The sequence below is a fragment of the Cetorhinus maximus genome, chromosome 7, assembly GCF_964194155.1.
Source record: "Cetorhinus maximus chromosome 7, sCetMax3.hap1.1, whole genome shotgun sequence".
NCBI lineage: Eukaryota > Metazoa > Chordata > Chondrichthyes > Lamniformes > Cetorhinidae > Cetorhinus > Cetorhinus maximus.
Genome location: NC_135885.1, coordinates 23,199,787 through 23,222,145, shown reverse-complemented (window position 1 = coordinate 23,222,145; position 22,359 = coordinate 23,199,787). Strand labels below are relative to the sequence as shown.

Here is a 22,359-nt window from a genome sequence, read left to right as displayed (position 1 = left end):
GGGAGGGAGACTAAAAAACAGGTAACTATAGGCCAGTTGACTTAACATCTGTCATTGAGAAAATGTTGGAGTCTATTATAAAGGATGTACTAGCAGAACATTTAGAAATGCATAATCTAATCAAGCAGAGTCAGCATGGCTTCATGAAGGGGAAATCATGCCTGACAAATTTATTAGAATTCTTTGAGGAGGTAACAAGCAGGATAGGTAAAGGGGAATCAGTGGATGTAATATATTTGGATTTCCAAAAGGCGTTCAGTAAGGTACCACACATAAGGCTACTTAATAAGATAAGAGCCCATGGTGTTGGGGGTAGTATATTAGCATGGATAGAGGATTGGCTAACTAATAGATGACAGAGAGTTGGGATACAGGGGGGCATTTTCAGAATGGCAACTTGTAACTAGTGGAGTACCACAGAGATCAGTGCTGGGGCCACAATTATTTACAATATATATTAATGGCTTAGATGAGGGAAATGAATGTACTATTGCCAAGTTTGCGGATGACACAAAAATAGGTGGGAAGGCAAGTGGTGAGGATGACACAAAGAGTCTACAGAGGGTATAGACAAGTTAAGTGAGTGGGCAAAAATATGGCAGTTGGAATATAATGTGGGAAAGTGTAAGGTTAGGCACTTTGGCAGGAAGTATAGAGGAGCTGAATATTGTTTAAATGGAGGAGGGGTCGGTCTGCAGCTCACCAGCCTAATTTAGATGAGGTCCAATGCTGAGCATGCCTCAGGCCCACCCTTTCCAGTTCAGGAAATGACGCCTGACCTCAGTTGACGCCACAAGTTCGGCGCTATCCAATTTTCAACCCCATTGTATTTTCCCTATCTTGTGCACGGAACTGTATGTTGTCTTAAGATTTGCCAGTGTTTTTGTTTAAATATTTGACCTGTCATTAGTTGAATATTTTTCTCACTTGTGTATGTTGGTCTATTGTTTAGACACTTTTCAGTATCTTTGGAAAGCTGGGCAGCATGAGGCAGAACGCTCTGTGAGATGGTTCTATGTGGTGCTGGATGACTTGAACCCTACAAGTTTCTCTCTCTCGAGGTTGGGAAGAACTAGGGAAAGAGTTCCAGACACAGTGGGTGGAATCTTCCCGCCCTGCAGGGGAGGACTTGAAGGTGGGACCAGGAGAAAATTGATATCCTAGCGTTGAGTCAGCAGGCTGACACATTCCCACTTCTGGACAATCTTCCTGGAGGCAGGTTATCACTGGCAGAAGCTACCCGACCGGCAGCAGTGGGTAGCCAATCTGCATAATCGACTGCATATTTGTGGGCTGATTGGGGATGATGCTGGAATTCCCTGGCAGCGGACAGGCTTCCCATTGAGGGTCAAGCCCGGCGGGTGCCTGGGGGCAGTTTGCCAGTGGCTGGCCTGGGGGGACTGGGAGGCCTCCTCCCCCACCACTGGAGCTATAACCAACAGTGGGCCTCAGTTGCAGCCACCGACTTGTCCTGAAGAGTGGATTCCTCTTCACGGGATGGCCTAGCAGCTGAGCCCACAGCTTATTTTATTAAATTGAATAACTCTTCAGAGGGCACCTGTGGTAAATAGAGTCATAGGGGCCTACGGCACAGAAAAAGGCCCTTTGGCCCATCGAGTCTGCGCCAGTCAAACAAGTATCCAACTATTCTAATCCCATTTTCCAGCACTAGGCACATGGCCTTGTATGCCATGGCATCGCAAGCGCACATCCAAATACTTCTTAAATGTTATGATGGTTTCTGCCTCTACCACCCTTTCAGGCAGTGAGTTCCAGATTCCCACCACCCTCTGGGTGAAAAAATTCTTCCTCACTTGCCCTCTAAACCTCCTGTCCCTTACCTTAAATCTATGCCCCCTGGTTATTGATCCTTCCACCAAGGGGACAAGTTCCTTCCTGTCTACCCTATCTATGCCCCTCATAATTTTATACACCTCAATCATGTCCTTCCTCAATCTCCTCTGCTCCAGGGAAAATAACTGCAGTCTACCCAATCTCTCCTCATAACTAAAACTCTCCAGCCCAGGCAATAAATCTCCTCTGCACTATCTCTAGTGCAATCACATCCTTCCTAAAATGCGGATTCCAGAACTGCACGCAATACTCAAGCTATGGCCTAACCAGCATTTTATACAGTTCCAGCATAACCTCCCTGCTCTTATATTTTATGCCTCGGCTATTAAAGGCAGGTATTCCATATGCCTTCTTAACCAACTTATCTACCTGTCCTGCTACCTTAAGGGACCGGTGGACATGCACACCAAGGTCCCTCTGATCCTCGGTACTTCCCAGGGTCCTACCATTCATCGTGTATTCCCGTGCCTTGTTTGTCCTGCCCAAGTGCATCACCTCACACTTATCTGGATTAAATTCCGTTTGCCACTGATCAGCCCATCTGACCAGCCCGTCTATATCGTCCTGTAATCTAAGAGTATCCTCCTCACTATTTACCACCCCACCATTTTTCGTGTCATCCGCGAACTTACTGATCAACTCTCCTACATTCAAGTTAAATTGTTTTAATATACCACAAACAGCAATGGACCCAACACCAATCCCTGTGGAATCCCACTGGATACAGGCATCCAATCACAAAAACACCCCTCGACCATCACCCTCTCCTTCCTGCCACTCAGCCAATTTTGGATCCAATTTGCCAAATTGCCTTGGATCCCATGGGCTCTTACCTTTGTTATCAGTCTCCCATGCGGGACCTTATCAAAAGCCTTGCTGATGTCCAAGTAGACTACGTCAAATGCATTACCCTCATCTACACACCTGGTCACCTCTTCGAAAAATTCAATCAAATTGGCCAGACATGACCTCCCCTTAACAAAACCATGCTGACTGTCCTTGATTAATCCCTGCCTCTCCAAGTGTAGATTAATTCTGCCCCTCAGAATTGCTTCCAATAGTTTCCCCACCACTGAGGTTAGACTGACTGGCCTGTAGTTCCCTGGTTTATCCTTTCCTCCCTTCTTGAATAATGGTACCAGGTAGGCTTTCCTCCAATCCTCTGGCACCTCTCCTGTGGCCAGAGAGGTATTGAAAAAAATAAAAGTGGAGTACTTTTAAGAGAACACAAGTGGACTAACCATGTGACAGTACTGACCAATCACTGTACAGCGTGGGCTACTGGTTAATTAAGTCTAGAGCTAGAGGTGGTTTGGGGAGCACACAAGGATTTAGCGCTCTGCCTTCTGTCGCAATGAACAATCACAGTTTGTTCTTCTTCTCAGCTATTGATAGTGAGCATCAACTAACAAATGTATATGAAGGTGTGCAATTTGAGTTTACTTGACTGGTGAACTCATGGGGAAGAATTTTCCCGTTGGCGAGCGGGGGCAGGGCCAGCTCACCGACGTCACCGCAGGTCATTTAGATTTTCAGCTCGGCCTATTAAAGCCATTTAAAACCTAATTAATTCAATGCAATGAGCTGCCCGTCCAGCCTTAAGGCTGGCGGGCAGGTGAAGAGTCCAGGCAGCTTTCGCGCTTTTCATGAAACCTCATCCATGGGTGAGATGGGGTTGCATGAAGTGTTTTAAAATCTAATAAAAATTTATACATTTATTCTTTGACATGAGGGACATGTTTTAAAAGTGTTAAAAAACCTTTATTCAAAACTTTAGCACTGAAACAAATCTCCCTGGGGCACCTCCGTGCCTCGGGGAGATCTCTACGCTCTTTTGCGAGCATGCGTGAAAGAGTGCAGGGAACCTCTCAGGGAAATCCACCCCCCCCCACCCCCCCCCCCCCCCGCCCCCCCTGCCCGTATAGGGAGCACTCAGCGCTTCCCAGCGAGCGTCATGCTGGGCAGGCCTTAATTGGCCTGCCTGCATAAAATGGCGGCGCGTCCCCAATCAGGGGCGCTGATCGGATTTGCCCCCACCTGCAAAACCCCCCCAATGGGGGGAAATTTCTGGCCATAGACTCGAGACATAAAAGCACTTAAGGATGGAGGCGCCCTCGCAGTCTCCACCCTGCAGTGACAGTGTCCACCTCTGCCAGTGGAGCTGTCGTCCTTCTGAGGCTGCTGACCCTTTGATTGGGCCTGCTGCCTCAGGGGCCCACCTGCCTTAATTGGACGGCAGACCTGGAGGTGACCTCTTTAATTGGCCAACCGTGGAAAGATCACCCAGGCAGGCATCCCAACCTGTGATGATATTTTGAATGGCGCAAAGTTTAGCCCAATGTCATCAAACTGTACGGTAAAATGAATTAAGTTAACACAGAAGAGTAGGAATTTGCTTTTAGCTCTCAAAATTAATTTCAAAACGATTAAAAAAAACTAGACCATCTGGGTGTTCTGGGGAGAAATGTATACAGAAATCAAAGTATTAAGAAACCCTTTACTCAATTTACATTCCTATCTTTGCGAAATTTACAAATCAGCTGCATTCTCTGTAGTTGTATTTGCAAAACCTATGAGGAGGGAAAAGTTTTCTGGAATACCCTCTCCATTTTGTACTTGAAGTGAAGAGCTACATAGCATTGTTTTATTTATTTAATGGTATGGGCATTGTAGCAGTTTTGAATCTTCTAAAATTACTTTAAACTATCAATTAGATGCATTAAAACTTCTGTTCAAAATTGTTGAAATCATATTTGGTTATTAGTAAATCACTCACGTTATGCAAACAGATTTGGACTTTGCAATTACATGTTAGACAGCAGAGTTGTTATATGACTTTGATCAGTTAAAGCATAAAGATTGCTTTGTTTTCCTTTGAACTTTATTTAAAATCAATACTAAAAGTACAGGAATTTACAGGCACGGTACAATTTTGCAGATTAGAAAGCCTCATTGCCAAGATTTAATTCTTAATTTGAATCCCGCCATGGCAGATGGTGAAATTCGAATTCAGTTAAAATCTGGAATTAAAAGTCTGGTGATGACCATGAGACCATTGCCAATTGTTGTAAAAACCCATCTGGTTCACTAATGCCCTTTAGGGAAGGAAATCTTCTGTCCTCACCTGGTTTGGCCCACATGTGACTCCAGACCCACTGCAATGTGGTTGACTCTTTACAAAATGCCCTCTGCAATTAGCGATGGGCAATAAATGCTGGCCTAGCCAGCGACGCCCACATCCCGTGAGCGAATAAAAATCAGCACCTGAAATTATAACATCATCCTGGTGGTGAAAACTGTATCATTGAGCTCCCGTCGTGCCTTTGAATAGTTAGGACCACCAACTGTTAGGAGTCACGTTGAGCTCAAGGTGATAACTGCTTTGGACTGTATCCAGGGCAAATTGTTTAACTAGCTTGTGGCACCAGGCTTTCTGTCAGGTCGAGTGCGTTGCTGGCAGCGTCGCTAAGTTGGCCAGGCTTTTCACAGCAAAGCGGACTACAATTACTTTCTACCTGGCTGTGTGCAGAAAGCAGAGCAGAAAAAGGCACCAGCTTTTACCATCAGGAAATCTAATTGATAATGTGATCCATTCTTTTCCAAACAACACTCCCAGGGTTATATGCAAGATTGAAGCAACCGAGGCGCCATTATGGTGCTATGCAGCTATGCAAATAAGTGTTGGATGATGAACTTTGTCTTTGAACAAGGTGGCCCATGATCTTAACCAAAAAAAAACAATTCAAATAGGTTGAGTCTTGAAAATTAACTTTTTTTTTTAGGGTTTTTGTGCGATATTAAAAAATTTGCACAAATTAAATGCATGTCATTCAGTATTATTTTGATCTAATTAGCTTATATGAGATTTAGATCAATTTGTATTCTAAATTAATTTAATGAATTTAATTTTGAGAAACTACTTGCTCTGAAGGGACAAGATTTGATCTTCCTCGGGGGTACATTGATGCAGCAGCTTTGCTGTAGTGTGAAAGTGGCTGTTGTAACCATGGGTTGAAATTGGGAATCTCTCAACAGTTGGAAGTTTCACACCAGACGTGGAAATCTCTTTGGTACAATTTCAGTTCTATTTCCTGGAGGTTGGGTACCCAATTGCCTTGATGTCACGATGTGATTCTACCCGACCGGAAGCTGACTTGGAAATCGTCAGCACAAAGGGCTGAGTTTTCCTGGCATGTTGGCGATGGGCTTGGAGGTGGGAGGGCTGGAAAAATGGGGGGAGACACGGCAGGGGCAGAACCCAACGTTTTCCGCCATGCTATATTGACCGGGTGGGAATCTTGGCAGCTTGGCCGCCAATGGGCTTCTGTGGGCATTTAGCCCGCATTGGGAGGGTACACCACGTAGACTGGGAGACCACTAGATAAACCCTGCTGGCCTCCCGGTGGGTTCTAGGGAAGTTGGGAGGGGGTGGGGTGGTAAGTGCCCTCCTTACCTCTGGTGCAATATACCCCAACCCGTGTCCTGGTCCTCGCACTCTGCATCCGCCCTTTCCCAATTGCAGAGCCTGCCTGCTTGGCTTCCTCATGAACAGTTACTTCTCTTCAAGGGAACCCCACCACTGAAGCCCGCTTTCCCCGGTCATGCAGTCTCAGCAAAGGCCAACGTTATTGGGCGATGGCCACCGCATCTTAATTGACCTCTGCTGACAATATGCCACGGAAGCAGGATTCCCTTCTGCTTTTGGCCCCGATGGTGAGACTTCCAGGGAAGTGGGGAAACTTCTCCCAGTGAATGTGGAGTGATTGGCACAGGAACTCAATAAGGTAACCTGATTAGGACGAATTCGCAGGTCACCAACCATTAACTTTTGTTTTTAGCGTATCTTCACACGCACGTTTCTCCCTTTGGGGTATAGTGGGGAGATGATGGAAGGATTACGAACATACAAGATAGGAGCAGATGTAGGCCATTCGGCCCCTCCAGCCTGCTCCGCCATTCAATTAAGACCATGGCTGATCTGTTTGCGTTTCGAATTCCACATTCTCAGCTATCTCCAATAAGCTTAGATTCTGGTTAGGCAAGGAAATCTAACTACCTCTGCCTTAAAAATGTTCAATGACCCCGCCTCCACTGCCTTCTAAGGCAGAGTTCCAAAGTCTCACAACCCTCTGAGAGAAAAAAATTCTCTTCATCTCTGCCCTAAAAGGGTGACCCCTAACTTTAAAACCGTGCCCCCTAATTCTGGAGTCAACCACAAGAGGGAATATCCTTTCCACGTTCACCTTGTGGAGACCATTCAGAATTTTATATACTTCAATCAAGTCACCCCTCACTTTTCTAAACTCCAGTGGAAACAAGCCCAGTCTGTCCAACCTTTCCTCATAAGACAACCCCAGGTATCTTTCTAATAAACCTGCTATGAACTGCCCCCAACGCATTTACACCCTTCGTTAAGTAAGGAGATCAAAACTGCACACAGTATTCGAGATGTGGTCTCACCAATGCCCTGTATAACTGAAGCACAACATCCTTCCTTTTGTGTTCAGTTCCTCTCGTAATTAAGGATAGCATTCCATTAGCCTTCTTAATTACTTGCTGTACCTGCAAACTAACTTCTTGTGACTCATGCACCAGAACACCTAGGTCCCTCTGCACCTCTGAATTCAGCAGCCGTTCTCCGTTTAAGTAATACTCTGCTTTTTTGTTCTTTCTGCCAAAGTGAACTTCACATTTTCCCACATATTACTCCATCTGCCAGATTTTTGCCTACTCACTCAACTTGGTATCAATATCTGATCTGCTACCTCCTTATGCTCTCTTCACAACATAACTTTCCTACCTATCTTTGCGTCATCTGCAAATTTAGCTACCATGCCTTCGCTCCCCTCATCTAAGCCAGTGATCTAAATTGTAAAAGGTTGAGGCCTCCACACAGACCCTTGCAGGACTCCACGTCATATGCTGCCAATCAGAAAAAGACCTATCATGCATACTTTGTTTTCTGCCAGCCAACCAATCTTCTATCCATGTTAATATGTTACCCCCCCCCCCACCCAACACCATGAGCTTTTATTTTCCGCAATAACCTTTGATGTGGCACCTTTAAAAAAAAAAAAATGCCTTCTGGAAATCCAAGTGCAGTACGTCTACAGGCTTCCCTTTATCCACAGCGCATGTTACTCCTTCAAAGAACTATCAGCCTATTGAACTGCATCATGACTGCTAAGTTTAATGATAATCTGTTACCTGAGGTGCATGGTCTGGTTTTTTTGAAGCTAATTTCCACAGTTAGCACAATGGGAGTGGGAGGAAATCAAACGCTTGTTTTTGATTGTTTTGGCATGGTATCCTGGAAATGATATCATGGAGCACATCTTTGAAAAACAAAAATAATCTCTGCTCCGCTGTTTTCAAGGAATTAAATTCGTGCAAAACCTGTTCAATGGATATTGATACCAAGTTGATTTTATTAGGTTCCAAACACTTAATTTCAGCCAGGATCACGACAAAATTGGGTTGGTTATAATGAAGGCCGACTCTGTGTTGGACATGGCAAACCTATATCACACGTTTATAATGAAGTGAAAGCAACCTTATCCTGTTAAACTGATTCCTCAAATTACTTAGAGGAAAGACATTCTGCAGCTGAGTACTTCTGAACGTGAAACACTTATGCTCATGCTTCTACCTCGTGACTTTTCAATTATTCCTTTTACTTGAAAGATTTATTTTTAGGGTCCTTTTGCAGAATTACTTAAGACTGGGGTTTATTTGAGCAGCTTTGTTGCCAGCTTGGGACCATGTGAGCCCTGGTGAATGTGGGGCTTAACACCATAGCTCCGATTCTTTGACGTGCGCTTGACCATAACAAGGCTTTGCGGGAAAAGAGACTTGAAACACAACCTCTGATATCTATTCCCTACACTAAAACATCAAGAGAATGACACACTGTGACCATACCAACCATGAGAATTGCCATTAAACACATCATTTTGCCTTGTATTGATTTCAGAATAGTTTGTCTGTTTGCAAATGGACCGGAAGCTTCTTTATCAAAGGTTTGTTTGGGTAGAAACAAACAAGACGGCTCCTGACTCAAGCAAGAGCAGGGCCTGAATTTCACGCTTGGCGCGAGCGCCAAGTCGACGGGCTCGGTAGCGGACACAAAATGCGCTGCCGTCCGTGATCGGCCCCTGAACGCGATTTTACGCTGCCTGCCCAATTAACGGCTAGCCAGCATGAAATGCATTTCCCCGAGGGGGCGTGGGATGAGGGCGGACGCCAACAAAAGTGAGGGTGCGGGTGGGCACTTCTAGCGAGCTCCCTGAAGTCAGACAGCTGCTACGGAGCTGTCTCAGGGAGCTGCAGACTTGGACAGATTAAATGACAAGAATAAAATGCACCAAACTTTGCCTATGCAGCACATTCGAGCACCTGACAGCAGAACTCGAAAAACATCAATCCCCAGATATCTTTTTTTTATTATCGAGCCATAGAGGTCTACAGCACAGAAAAAGGCCCTTCAGCCCTTATATTTCACCCTGGACATTTCATCGCCCCCTTGGGTGAGGTTTCATTAAAAACAGGCTGCCCGCCTGCCCATTTTGACTGCGCGACGAGCGCGAAATCGCACAGGCAATGTAAAATCATGGACAATAGGGTTTTTAATGGCTTTAATTGGCCCTTTAATTGTCGGCGGGCACAGCTCTGACTCCCGTGCGCCTACCAGCCTCAATATTTCTTGCATGCGCGATGACATCAGGACGCACGCCTGATGTCATTTCACGTGCATTCGGTCCAGCCCGATCAACGTAAAATTCTGGCCCAGGTAAAATAAACTGCCGTCCTTGCTCGATAACAGAAATTCTGGAGTTGTTGAGATTGATGGGGTTCCTTGACTACTTCACATGGATGCTAACTTTGCTAAGGAAGCCTTTTAAATATGATTTTCTATATACAGCAAGTAAGTTATTGTATTAAAAACCCATCAAGATTTTCTTTTCATTTGAATTAATTTTTGCCGTGTTGGGTAATTAACCTTTTATCTGTTTAGAAACGTGTTTTTGTGCTATTTTTCAGATGGCGAACAAAACAGAATTTGGATTATTGCTTCCTTATGATGTATGCCCAGAAAAAGGGGATTTATTATGTTCAGGTAATTATCTGACTGGTTGATGTGCTTTTAAGAGATTTCAAAAGCTACATTACATTTCCTCTTTGCATTTAACTGAAGCCGCGCATCTTCCCTCAGTTGAGAGGACGGCTGGGAGATTTTCTCCCAGTCAACACTGCTCTTTGTCCACCCAATGCTGGAGTAGTGGGGTATAAGCTGGTTAGGTTTCGGGTCATGGCTGTTTCTGCTGCTTTGATGGAAAAGTGTGTTGGAGCATGGATGTGCTTTGGCACCGTACATTAATGCAAGGGCTCACAGCTCCAGTTTCACAACCCCCACCCCACAGATGTCCTCCCCTTTGGTCTGTTCAGCAAATACTTAGGTTACACCCCACTGGGTGCGAGAGTAGTCCCGAGAGGTTTGTTGCTCATTTCCTGAAGGTTGGCTTTGGTGTAACATGGATGGAAACTCTTGGGAATTGGTGCAAAAAGCAGAATAGGAATTGGTCTTGAAGGTAGACTCACACTGAACAAAGCACTATCCTTATATCAATAACTTGCTTTTATGTAGCCTTCTTAACATTATAAAAAATCCCAAGACGCTTTACAGGAATGTTAACAGACAAAATTTGACACCGAGCCTCAAGGAGAGATTGGGACAGGGGAACAAAAGCTTGGTCAAATGGGTAGGTTTTAAGGAGGGTCTTATAGGGGGGAGAGAGAGAGAGGTGATGTGTCAAAATCCCAGAACTCCCTCCCTAACAGCACTGTGGGCGCACCTACACCACATGGACTGCAGCGGTTCAAGAAGGCAGCTCACCACCACTTTCTCAGGGGCAAATTGGGATGGGAAATAAATGCTAAACAAGCCAGAAATACCCACATCCCATGAATGACTTTAAAAAGAAGATTTAGGAGCTTTCTTCTCAATAGCACCTTCATTGTAGAAAAATGTTGCCAAGGCACTTCATAGAAGTGTAATCAAACTAAGTGCTGACCCAAAGAGCCATTAAGAGGAATGACCAAAGGCTTGGTTAAAGAGGTTGATTTTAAGGTGAGTCTTAAAGGGAAACAAGGTGTAGAGGCAAAGAGATTTAGGGATAGAATTCCAGGGTATGGAATCTAAGTAGCTAAAAGGACAGTCCTCAGTGGTGGCATGAAAAGATTTGGTAATAGTGGAGAGCTTGCAGTGGGGGGAGTGGTGGGAGTTGCTCTGCAGGGCTGATGGAGATTAATAGAAATATAGAGGATGAGCCCATGAAAGGATTCAAACATGAGGAAGAAAATGTTATATTTGATGCATTTGGGAACTAGGAATGTAGATCAGTGAGAATACGGTAACTGGGTGAGAGATATTTGGTGCCCTGAATAGAATATGGCTACCAGAGTTAAGGAGCTGAACCCTATGGAGGGTGGGCATGGGCGACCTCCCAAGAGGTCATTGGAATATAGAGTCTGGAGCTGTCATAGGCCTGGAAGAGAGTTTCAGACGGGCGGAAGTAAGGGATAGGAAAAGTGATGTAATGGGAGATGAAAGTCATTGTGATGGAGTGAATAGGAAGATTTTATTTGATGTAGTATGGCAGATGAATAGATTTCTTAAACTGAGAATAACTGATATTTGTGAGTGATTACAATGTAACAATCGAGGGTTTAAAATAGCCCAAGCTCTTGAGCTCTTCCCGCCTGTAATTTTAACACTGAAATTGGAATGTATTCTTTGTATCACTCAAGGGAATCCATTATCTTTAATGTATACTGCTTCAGTTTTCTGTTAAAAATATTTTGTTGTGGCAGCAGCTGTTATACAAACCTTATCGTTGATTTGTGATGATATTCACTTGATGAACATCAATGAATATGCCTTTGAAAATTTGTATGTACAGCTGGTTAAACCTAAGCACATTTAAAAACTAGTGCAGGCAAGTTTGAAAAACATTGATGTTCATATCTGCAAAAGCATTACAAATTGAAGTAATGCCTACCACATGTTCAATATGACAGTTACCACAATAGTCAATAAGGAGCTATTACAAAAACGTCTTAACAGTAAGTATAGTTAGTTGTCGGAAATGGGACAATAAATTGGTCAGGTCATTAATGGGGGTTTGAGATGTGCTACTTTTCTAAACAAAAAAAAGGCCTTGATTCAATAATCCAATATAATTATTATGAATACACTTAGTTTTGGTGAATTTGGAGTTTGTTGTAGTCTGGATGAATGTTTCGCTTTCTTCTTTTCTTTTCTCTCTTTTCCTTACCTTTTTTTTTTGCTCCTCTGTTGCTTCAATGAGCCTAGCCTCAAAATAGGAATGTGCTTCCAGACTCCATGTAGCAAACTGCTCCCAGGTTTCTATGCTTCTTCTTGAAAGTCTTTTTTTTTATCCCCCTTCCCCACTCTGTCCTTTATAACAGTTGGAAAAATACTCCATGGGAACATTTACTTACTTTCAACTGCTATTTGACATGTGAAAAAGTGTCCAGGTCTTCTCCGGTGAGCCTACATTAAAAGCCAGCTTGAGCAGTTATGTACTTGGGTCTGGATTTTCCCTTTGGGGTGGGAGCAGAAGTCAGGACTGTCCCATCTGTAGACTTCCTAAGTCTCTCGCCTGTTGGAAAGAGATTACAAGACACTGCTTTATCCCATTGAAGCTTCTACTGGATTTTGAAACTCTGCTGATCACATATATGTTTTCTGAGAGAGCTGAGCAGACCTGCAGCAATAGATGAAATATTCCTCTATACACAGTTGAGTCTGAAGATCAAATAATATCCATTTGTTAACTGTGTATAGCTGTGTTCCCTCAACGAACAGAGATAGTGATGTGTACTATGAATGAAATGTGGCTGAAATATAACCTGAGTCACCTTTAGACTTATGAAATAGGTTCTTTGGGAGAGCATTTCTCTTTAGTAATCATTTTGGACCAATATATCAAAGCAATTGAATGTAACCTACATTGGCTTCCTGTCCAGTCGCTCCTCAATTTTAAAATTTTCATCCTCAAGTTGCCTAGGCCTAAGCTATGAGATTCCCTCCCTGAACCCCTCTGTCTCGTCTCTTCTTCTTTCGAATGCTCCTTAAAACCTACCTCTGACAAAGCTTTTGCCTTAATATCTCCTAATGTGGTTCGCAATCAAATGTGATTTGATGGCGTTCCTGGGATGTTTTGCTTTGTTAAACGTGCTATATAAATGGAAATTATTATGGCTGTGTGAAATTCTGTAAAAATGCACAGCAGATATTTTACAGCATCAGCAGCTGGAGAGCCCAGAGCAGCCTTAATTAAAATCTGCAAGATAATTTTTTGCCTTTAAAACTATGTGAGCAAATGATAACTGTTAGTGCAGGAGCAAATTGAAGAACAGTTAATGAAACCTGCTTGTTAAATAATGTTAATGTCCCTGGCTAATACTATCTAATATTCCTGTGGCGCTGTGCTACTTTTAGTGTGAAAGAATTGGTTCAGTAGCTATTAGTCTCAAACTTGTATCACATTACTGCTAGCTTTCATGTTTGTTTAAAGCAAAAAATGCTTTTACTGAGTTGAAAAACACAACCTGCACTATGTTTTCATGTGACTTTCATATATCATATATTAAGATTTGTATATTTCCTGACAAGGCTTTGAGCTTTTCAGTAAATTGGGTAGACTTAACCAAGTGTTTAAATTACATTTTTTTAAACTGCTGATAAGGGCAGCCATTAGTGATTAAACATGCCCTGTGGCCTACATACACACAGCTGTTTAGTGTGTTGCACAGCAGGAAATATTGAATCAAAATCAGAGCTCTCTCTTAACTATTGACCAAGGCTCCCAGATGTCCCAGTGAGAAAGCAAAAACCCCAAATGAGTTCCAGTTTACTTGTTTTTAGCTTCTCAGAACCCTGCTTTACATCAACATGCAAAATGAAATGATTAAAACAAGATGAAAATACTGCAGATGCTGTAAATCTGAAATAAATATAGAAAATGCTGGAACTACTTCACAGGTTTGGGGAGAGACAGTGTTTTCGGGCCAATAGCCTTTCACCAGAAGTGGGAGATGTAACGGTTTTTATTAGGTAAGTACAGAGGCAGACAGAGTGGGGGACGGGTGGGGTTGGTGGGAGAGGACACAAAGATCAAACGGGAAAGAAACGGAACTAGAAAATGCTGGACATACTCAGCAAGTCAGGGAGCATCTGCAGAGAGAAACAGAATTAGTGTTTCAGGTCAATGGTGGCTCTTCATCGGAACTGAGGGGAGATAGAGATGTAATGGGTTTTGAGCAAGTGAAAAAGCAGGGAGAAAGAGCAAAAGGGAGAGTCTGTGATAGGGTGGAGGGCAGGAAAGATTAAAGAATGAAAGGTTTTGTAATGGGTAAAGAAATAAAAGATGTATCCAAATGAGGTGTGAATGGCTGGATAGCAGCCAGCTGAATGAAAAAAGGAATGAGAAAAACTGAACCATCAAAAAAAAAACATGAAACAAGATGGAGGCCGTGGTTATGAGCTACAATTGTTGAACTCAATGTTGAGACCTAAAGGCTGTGGAGTGCCGAGGCAGAAGGTAAGGTGCTGTTCCTTGAGCTTGTGCTGAGCTTCATTGGAACACTGTAGCAGGCCAAGGACAGAAAGGTCAGGGTGGGAGCAAGGTAGAGAATTGAAATGACAGGCGACAGGGAGCTCGGGGTCATGCTTGTGGACTGAACGGAGGTGTTCCATAAAGCAGTCACCCAGCTTGGTGTCCCCAGTGTAGAGATCACATGGTGGGCAGCGAATACTGTATACTGAATGGAAAAGCAGAAGTAAATCACTATTTTACTTGGAAGGAGTGTTTGGAATGCATGTTACTGATTGCGTGGCTCCTGGAAACTGAGGCTTAGCAACTGGTTAATGTTTATCAATAAGCCCGGCCTCCATAAATTGACCATTCATTCATACTGCAACTCTAAAATAAAGACTACAGCACACCTTCTTGGATTCTCTTGAAAGTATTCACTGTGTGCGTGTGCACATCCATATGTGCAAAAGGACAATATTCATTATCATCTTTAGTATTGCTCACAGTAAGTTGGATAATGTGCTGATTTTGTAAGGGTGGTAGATTTGATGTCATTTGCTCAATATGCTATCATGCTATGTCCATTTTAAACGCAACAGATAAATGTTCTGAATTAAATGTAAATTCATGTTATTCGAGTTTTGTTGTTTGCTCAGAGAATGTTGTAAATCATTAGTCAGTTTTGGCTGAATGTCAGAAGCACTATATATTAAATACTTGGCATGTTACCCATCAGATCCTGTGGCACAGTCCATGTTTCATTAGAGGCCATGCTCTTTTACAGAAAAGCAGTGTTATACCATGTATTAAATTATATTTTATCTGTGATTTAGATTTACAGTAATTGAGTAAGCCAAATTCCATTTTTAATGAATGGTGTTGTGATTTTTACTAATGTTTTAAGGACTGAATTCCACAATGCCATTCATTTGACATGCAAACCATAATTAAGCTGCCTTGATTGTAATATAGTTCCGCATTTCTAATAGTCCAGGTTACACAAAATGGCAACATATAACATGGTTGGTAGGTAGGTAAATGTAGTTTAATGGAAGTACAGAGGGGAATTAAACAGGAAGTGTTGTGCTTCAGTAACACTGGACAGTGGTTCTGCTCTATGGTAGTAACATAGAGGAAGAACCAGAGTTTTGATAGAAAGGCAGGGGGAGATTGGGGTTTGGGAGTAATAGGGAAAGATTGTGAAAGTTTGACAGCATTGTGTTACGGACAGGAGTGGGATTAATTTAAATGCCCTGATTTCTCCTCTCACCTACCCACCTGTAACCAGAAAGGCGTTTTTGATTTCTGACTTTCCCCCTTTTATAAGTGGTGGCGTAGTTTCCCCAACGCTTCGGTTTGGAGTGATCCAATCCTCTATTAATAACCCCACAGCAAACTTGAGATAAGGTAAAATAACAGGGTTGGTTTATTTTACACAACGCAGGAAGGGGTTTCACAATGTCCGACCCTTTTGCACTCATACAATAGAAGAGGGATAAGAGAAAGAAAGGGTTTCAGGGCAAGACCACGCTGAAAATAAGAAGTATGGTTTCACGTTGAGTCTAGAGTCCAGAATCAAAAGCCCAATGGTGTATTTCCTTCAGAGATCAGCAGGCTGAAACTGTTGCAGAGTGATCAGTCTTTCTAGAAGCGAGGACTTCCCTGATGGAAGAGGGCGCATAGAGATGAGTTAGTCTTATAGGCACAGATACAAGAGTTCTGATTTTCCAGTAGTACACAGTGTAGGTGAGGGCGAGGCAATTTACCCGGACAGAGCTCTGTCTGTTGCTACCAGCTGTTGGGTAGTAAAATGGTAGACTGCCTGGGTTCAGTTCCACACAGCAATATTACAGGTTCTAGCAGCTTGGGAGAAGGTCATTTGACACACCTCCCATCTTTTCTCCTGGGTTTTGGACAAAGGAAGCATTTTTCCCGGCCTGGAATCTTGAGAGGTTGAATAGAGGAGTCAGAGTCCCTTTCGCCCATGCAGACATACTGTCTCTGTGGGCCACAGCTCTGCCTTAGCAATGTAAAGGGTGTTGGTGCATTTCTTCAGAATTTGATTTTCTGAGTCCAGGGGCATTAGCGCATCCTTAAATGTAACGAGGTCCCTGCTGGTTTCTGAAGGTGAGAAATTCCTCTAGTATGAGTCATAGCTAGCCAGGCATGTCAAGGTAAAGCCTTTGTCCATTTAAAAAATAAACTAATAACTGATAATTTTTTAAAGTAGCCGGGTTGACGTAGATATTTTCCTTCCTGTCTTCTGGATGAGACATTGCTATGGGGGTGGGGATAGTGGAATGAAGAGATGATGCCAAAATTTGTCAGCAAGCTTAAATAAAGAGACATAACTGCTGACCAAAATCTTGATCGAACTGGTAGGTTCAGAGGAGTATCTTAAAGGAGCAGAGAGAGGTAAAGAAAAGGATGTATTTAGGGAGGAAATTCCATAACTTGCTATTAGGGACCGGAAGGCAATTTGCCAATGGTGGAGTGATAAAAAATTGGGGACTTGCAAGAGGCCAGAATTGGAGGAATGCAGAGATCTCAAAGATTCTCAGCATTGCCTCCTGTACTAAAGAGGATGACGGATCTTGCCGAACATCATTGGTGAAAGGAATTCTGGGGTGTACATGTCCATGGAGTACAAACTGTCAGCAAAGTAGAGAAGAGTTTGTAGACTCTGATGTCTCACAGCACTGAGGGATGTCAGGGTTCCTAATATCTGAGAGCATGGAGGAAGGGACATGATCCAGAAACTATGAGCACAAGGAAAGAGCCTGTAGGATCGGACAACACTAGAATGTGGTCATATGCAAGTCATGAAACATAGGGACGAATTGCATTCCATCAACTCGTGCTTATTTCATTCAGAATGGATTTAATAGTCACGGTGGTGGGCCCATCCACAAGCTGGAAAACTGGTGGCAACACTGCTGCAGCCATTTTCCGGTGCCCAGTGCTATAAAAAGCCAATCAGGCATCTGCTTGGTCACTGCCGGGGTTCTTAGGTCCTGATGTCCTGCCTCCATGAGCTCTTGGCCAATCAGATGTCGGCAACTGTTCATTGTTAACAGCACCACCAGCTGTGGTGGTCACTGCCAGAATTGCAGGAGGCCTGAGAGGAGGAGCAGCCATGGAGTCGTGGAACCAGGTAAATGGGGTGGATTCGCTGGAGCCAGAGAGACAGACCCTGAACCGGGAGGGGTGTGGGGGGGCGGGGGCTCAGTTTAAAGAACAGGGGAGGGCATCTCCCTGCGGGCTGCCCTTGCTGCGGGTGGGCCCCTCAGTTGGGCACAGGGTGTCTGAGAAGGAAGAAATCCCCCCATCCTTCCTGGGCCACTGGCAGTCCTGCCAAGGTATACCTGGCAGCTTACCCACATAGCGTGGTCACTCCCCCTCCCCACCATTAAGGACCTCAATTGGACTCCGGGCGAGAAAGCTGACCTTGACCTTTCCCGCCCTGGACTTAGCTGGGGGAAGTCGAGAAGCTGAAGGGCTTTCCACAACCGACCCCCACTCCATTATATGGCCCCTCGCCCCTGGCCTTCCAGCCCACTCCTCATGGAAGGGAGGCATTAAGTTCTGTTCTGTTGTGGAACAAAGTTACTAACTTACTTCCTGAGAAGTATTTCACCTCAAACTCTAAGGATTGAAAGGGGCTTATAGTTGTTTGGTTTGTTTGCCTGCACCCTCTGGCCTATATGCAGATTTTGGTGCTATATTAATCTGTCCTAAGCTATTCCTTTTTCCATTTATAAACTAACATGTTGAATATTCTAGTCTGTTACAAAAAATGACTGGCATGGTTGATAATGCAGGTATTTTGATGTAATGTGCAGTGTAGTGGAATTCTATGTACTGTTAAGTAACAATTAAGTTTAGAATAAAGAGGAAGATTGTTGCCCCTGAGGTACAATATTTTCCATATACTAAATGCGTATGGTTAAACTTCAGATGAGTGTGAGTGTGGGTTATCACTAGAAGTCAGGGTCTGCAAAGGTCTACAGATGGGTTAAAATTTGATTATCAGATGAGCCATGATCTCATTGAATGGTGGAGCAGACTCGATGGGCCGAGTGGCCTCCTTCTGCTCCTACATCTTATGGTCGTATGGTCTAGGGGACACAGTTTAAAAATAATGGGTCTCCTATTTAAGATGAAGATGAGGAGAAATTTCTTCCCTCAGAGGATCGGGAATCTTTGGAGCTCTCTTCCCAGGAGAGTGTTGGAGGCAGAGTCATTGAATATTTTTTAAGGCAGGGATAGATGGAGCCTTGACTAACAAGGGAGTCAAAGAGTATTGGAGGTAGGCAGGATAGTGGTGTTGAGGCCACAATCAGATCAGCCATGATCTTATTGAATGATTGAGCAGGCTCGAGGGGCCGAATGGTCTACTTCTGCTCCTAATTCGAATGTTTGTATGTAAGTTGCCTTCTGCAGTGAGCATGAAAAAAATGTATTAAGATCACGGTCAAATTGTAACGAGGACTATCAAGACATCAGCATTACTCTCAAATATTGTCTGGTAGATTCTAATACCAGAGGGAGGCCCAAGTTCATTTTTAAGATTAGGCCTCTTTAACATAGACGCTGAGTGGGTGTCCCGATAGAGCCCATCAGCTCCCAGCTGGTACAAATCCTTGGAGCCAAGGTGACTCAGAAACAAATAGGTTTGGTGGAAGGTGGGGAATAATAAGTTGGAGGGGGTGGGAGTGGCTGAAATCCAGGGTGACAGCAGCCCATATCATTTTTGTATACCTAAGAAGCATCCTTCTGGCCCCAGAAAAGTAGTTTTAGCTATTCTTGAAGGGCCTGTTCCACTACCTGCCAGGCTCTATTGAGCTGCACACTCAAGATGGACGTTCTGCCCATTAGGGTCTAAAATGTTAACAAGACTCTAAGGCTGGGATTTTACATCTCCTCCCAGGTGGGAGGGTGATAGGATGCCATGCCTGTCGCTCATTGTCGCTGGGATTTTACCGGCAGCAAGGGTTAAGGGGGAAGGGGCACTTTGCCACATGGGGAGACTGCCCAATAAAACCTGGTGGCCTCTCTGTGGGCTTGAGGAGGGGGCCTTCCATTTTGGGAATTGAGGGTTATGGTGTAATGGACTGGATGGGCTGAATGGCCTGTTTCTGTGCTGTAGACCCTGTGTAGCAAATACAATGATATCCTCAGCAAAGGCAGACCTTTTAAAGTATAGACTGAACCGTTATCTATTGTCAACTCATGGATAGATTCATGGTATTAATCAGTTAGTATTGGATAGTTGATCATTTTAAAAGCCCTGGCAGAAATCTTTTCCCCACCCAACCTGCTCCAGCTCCTCTTATTCCCTTTAGTATTTCCTTTGTAGGAAGTTTTGATTCTTCCAAGTTGACCTTGTTCCGGGGAGAAGGCGGGAGAATGGGGTTGAGAAACTTATCAGCCGTGATTGAATGGCGGAGCAGACTCGATGGGCCGAATGGCCTAATTTTTGCTCCTATGTCTTATGGTCTTATGGTCTTGTTCCCTTTTTTCACTGTTCTTTCTGCCTCCTGGTCCTATTAAATTATGAGCTTAAATGAATGAAATCTGGGGAGATCCTCTAGCATTGACTAAACAGTAATTTTTTGTTAATACAGCAGAGTACATGTGACCAGCAATGCAATTGCGTTTCATGATCACAACCCAATAATTCAAAGGCCATTGATTTGGAGCTTTTTTAAAACACTTGCAAAAAATGTTAATTATCGGATGTCAGGATTGAGGCTATTTATTCATAGTGGATTTCCTTGGCGTCATCAATTAGTCTAATTATAATGTAATGCTGGTATTTTCTGCAGGTAAACAATTGCTATGTTCTTGCTCAATGCTCATTTTCTCTTGTTTCTAAAGAAAAGCAGAACATGCACTAGGGTTTTTTCTTGAGGAATAGAATTGAAAGGGAGAGGAGTTGCGTTAAACCATGTCAAATCTAAGTTAGACCACACTTGCAGCACTGTGTATTCTTCTGATTGCTACAGTATAAAAGAGATACAGAGGCACTAGAGAGAGTGCAAAAAGATTTTCAAGGATGTTAGTAGAACCTCGAGCTTATACCTTGAAAAGAAAAGGCTGAGGGGTTACCTAATGGAAGCCTTTAAAATCAAGCAAGGTTTTGATAAAGGTAGACATTGACTGTTTCCATTGGTGGGAAGAGCAAAACTAGAGGCCATCGATATAAGATAGCCATAAAAGAAATCAAATAGAGAATTCAGAAGAAACTTCCTACTGAGAGTGATAACAATGCAGAACCCAGTACCACGGGGAGTGGTTGAGGTGTATAGTGTAGATGTATTTAAGGGAAAACTGAGCGTACAGGGGAAAGGGATTTAGTGGGTTATGCTGCTAGTGTTAGATGAAGAAAGATGTTGGAGCAGACTCAAGTGGAGCATAAATGGCAGTATGGCCTGGTTATTTCTGTCCTGTATATCCTATATAATCGATACAGTGACCTTCTTAATAAAGGCAGAGCTGTTAAAGTATAGGCTGAGCAATTATCTGTTGACAGCTTATGTATAGATTCATGGAGCAAACCTTTTAATCTAGCAAAGTTGATAATCTTGAAAGCCCTGGCAGGAAGTTCTTCTCTCGCCCAACCTGTTGTGTTCGCTTTATTCTCTTTATCACTTTCCCCCCCCACCAATGGCAAGTTTTGTCTCCTCCATGCTGCTCATGTTCCCCTTATTCTCTAATATTTCTGCCTTCTGGTCATGCAAAAATATAAGTTCAGATAGTTGAACTGAAGCTCATTTGTGAAGAATGAATAAACTACCAAAGGTTTATGTACTTAAAAATGCATTCTCATAAACTCACGATTTTGCCTTACTTTGTCCCTGTTTTACCTGTGTCCTCTGAATTTTTTTAAGACATGATGAGTTTTGAGCTTTGGACAAAAAAAAACACTTTGTGCTTCCCTACAGCTTGAAGATGACATAGTTGCCAAAGATCACTACTTCAGCACCATGAAAAATTTTGCACTTCAGCTTTCTTCTGAAGACTGGATGGTTCTAGAATTCTCACAGTTGGGATTTATAGGTAAGAAAAAGCATGTTGATGCAGGAAATCAATGAATAAATCACAACTGCTAATGCATTTTAAGTCTAACAGCAATACCATGGAAAAAAATGTTGGTTTAGTAGTTATCAATAATAAAACCACAATAATTTAATCAATTTTCATAATATTTGTTAGCATTTATAATTATTTTAATTGAAACAAAGTATCATTTTTGCAGCATGCTGCTTCAAACTGCACATTTTTCCACCTCCGTAAAAATGCCTGCCTGTTCTTCCACCATCTGTCACTGAACCCTATCATTTATCTAGAATCAAATTCGCTCCTTACACACACCTTCTTCTGTATCCTTCTCAAACTCCAGTAAATTCATTATGTTCACACATTTTCAGCAGGCATCCAGCCCTGTGGGCATCCACATTGCAAACAAGCACAGAAATGGTAATCAAAAAAAAAGGGTGACCCACGTTCGCTTTCTCTCCGAATCCGGTACACGCCCTTGCTCTTCTTGACAGGCTCCACTAACCCCCTTTCCCTCAGTACATTGACTTTCGGGGCCTCAACTTTGGCCTTGTTTTCAAATCCTTTCGGGGCTCACCCCGCGTTATTTCAGCAGTCTTTCATCTACAAGTATCAGCCCTTGCACACAACTCCTCTGACTCCAGACTACCACTTGTACCCCACTCTCTCCATTGCCTCAGTCATTAGATCCATGGTTCTTCGGAATCTCTCTCCCCTTGCCACTTTGCTTTGTTCAGTTGCCCCTGTGGTTCTTCCTTTTCCACCTCCTCCCCGCTGCTATGCCTCTTATCCAGCTTGCTATCCGAGTGAAGCTCTTTGGAAT

The 22,359-nt window shown here is 43.3% G+C and overlaps 1 protein-coding gene across 6 annotated transcripts in view; it reads left to right on the top strand.

Moving 5' to 3' along the window:
• mgat4a (alpha-1,3-mannosyl-glycoprotein 4-beta-N-acetylglucosaminyltransferase A) overlaps positions 1–22,359 on the top strand; it is a 261,997-nt gene that overhangs the window by 177,391 nt on the left and 62,247 nt on the right. For all 6 annotated transcript variants that reach the window (XR_013577081.1, XM_078545192.1, XM_078545191.1 and 3 more), the window contains exons 7-8: positions 9,895–9,970; positions 21,422–21,536. Coding sequence is in view for 5 of the 6 variants with exons in the window: in XM_078545192.1 (XP_078401318.1) it covers positions 9,895–9,970; positions 21,422–21,536 (191 nt within the window). In the remaining variant the exon portion in view is untranslated. The remainder of the gene's footprint in view (positions 1–9,894; positions 9,971–21,421; positions 21,537–22,359) is intronic.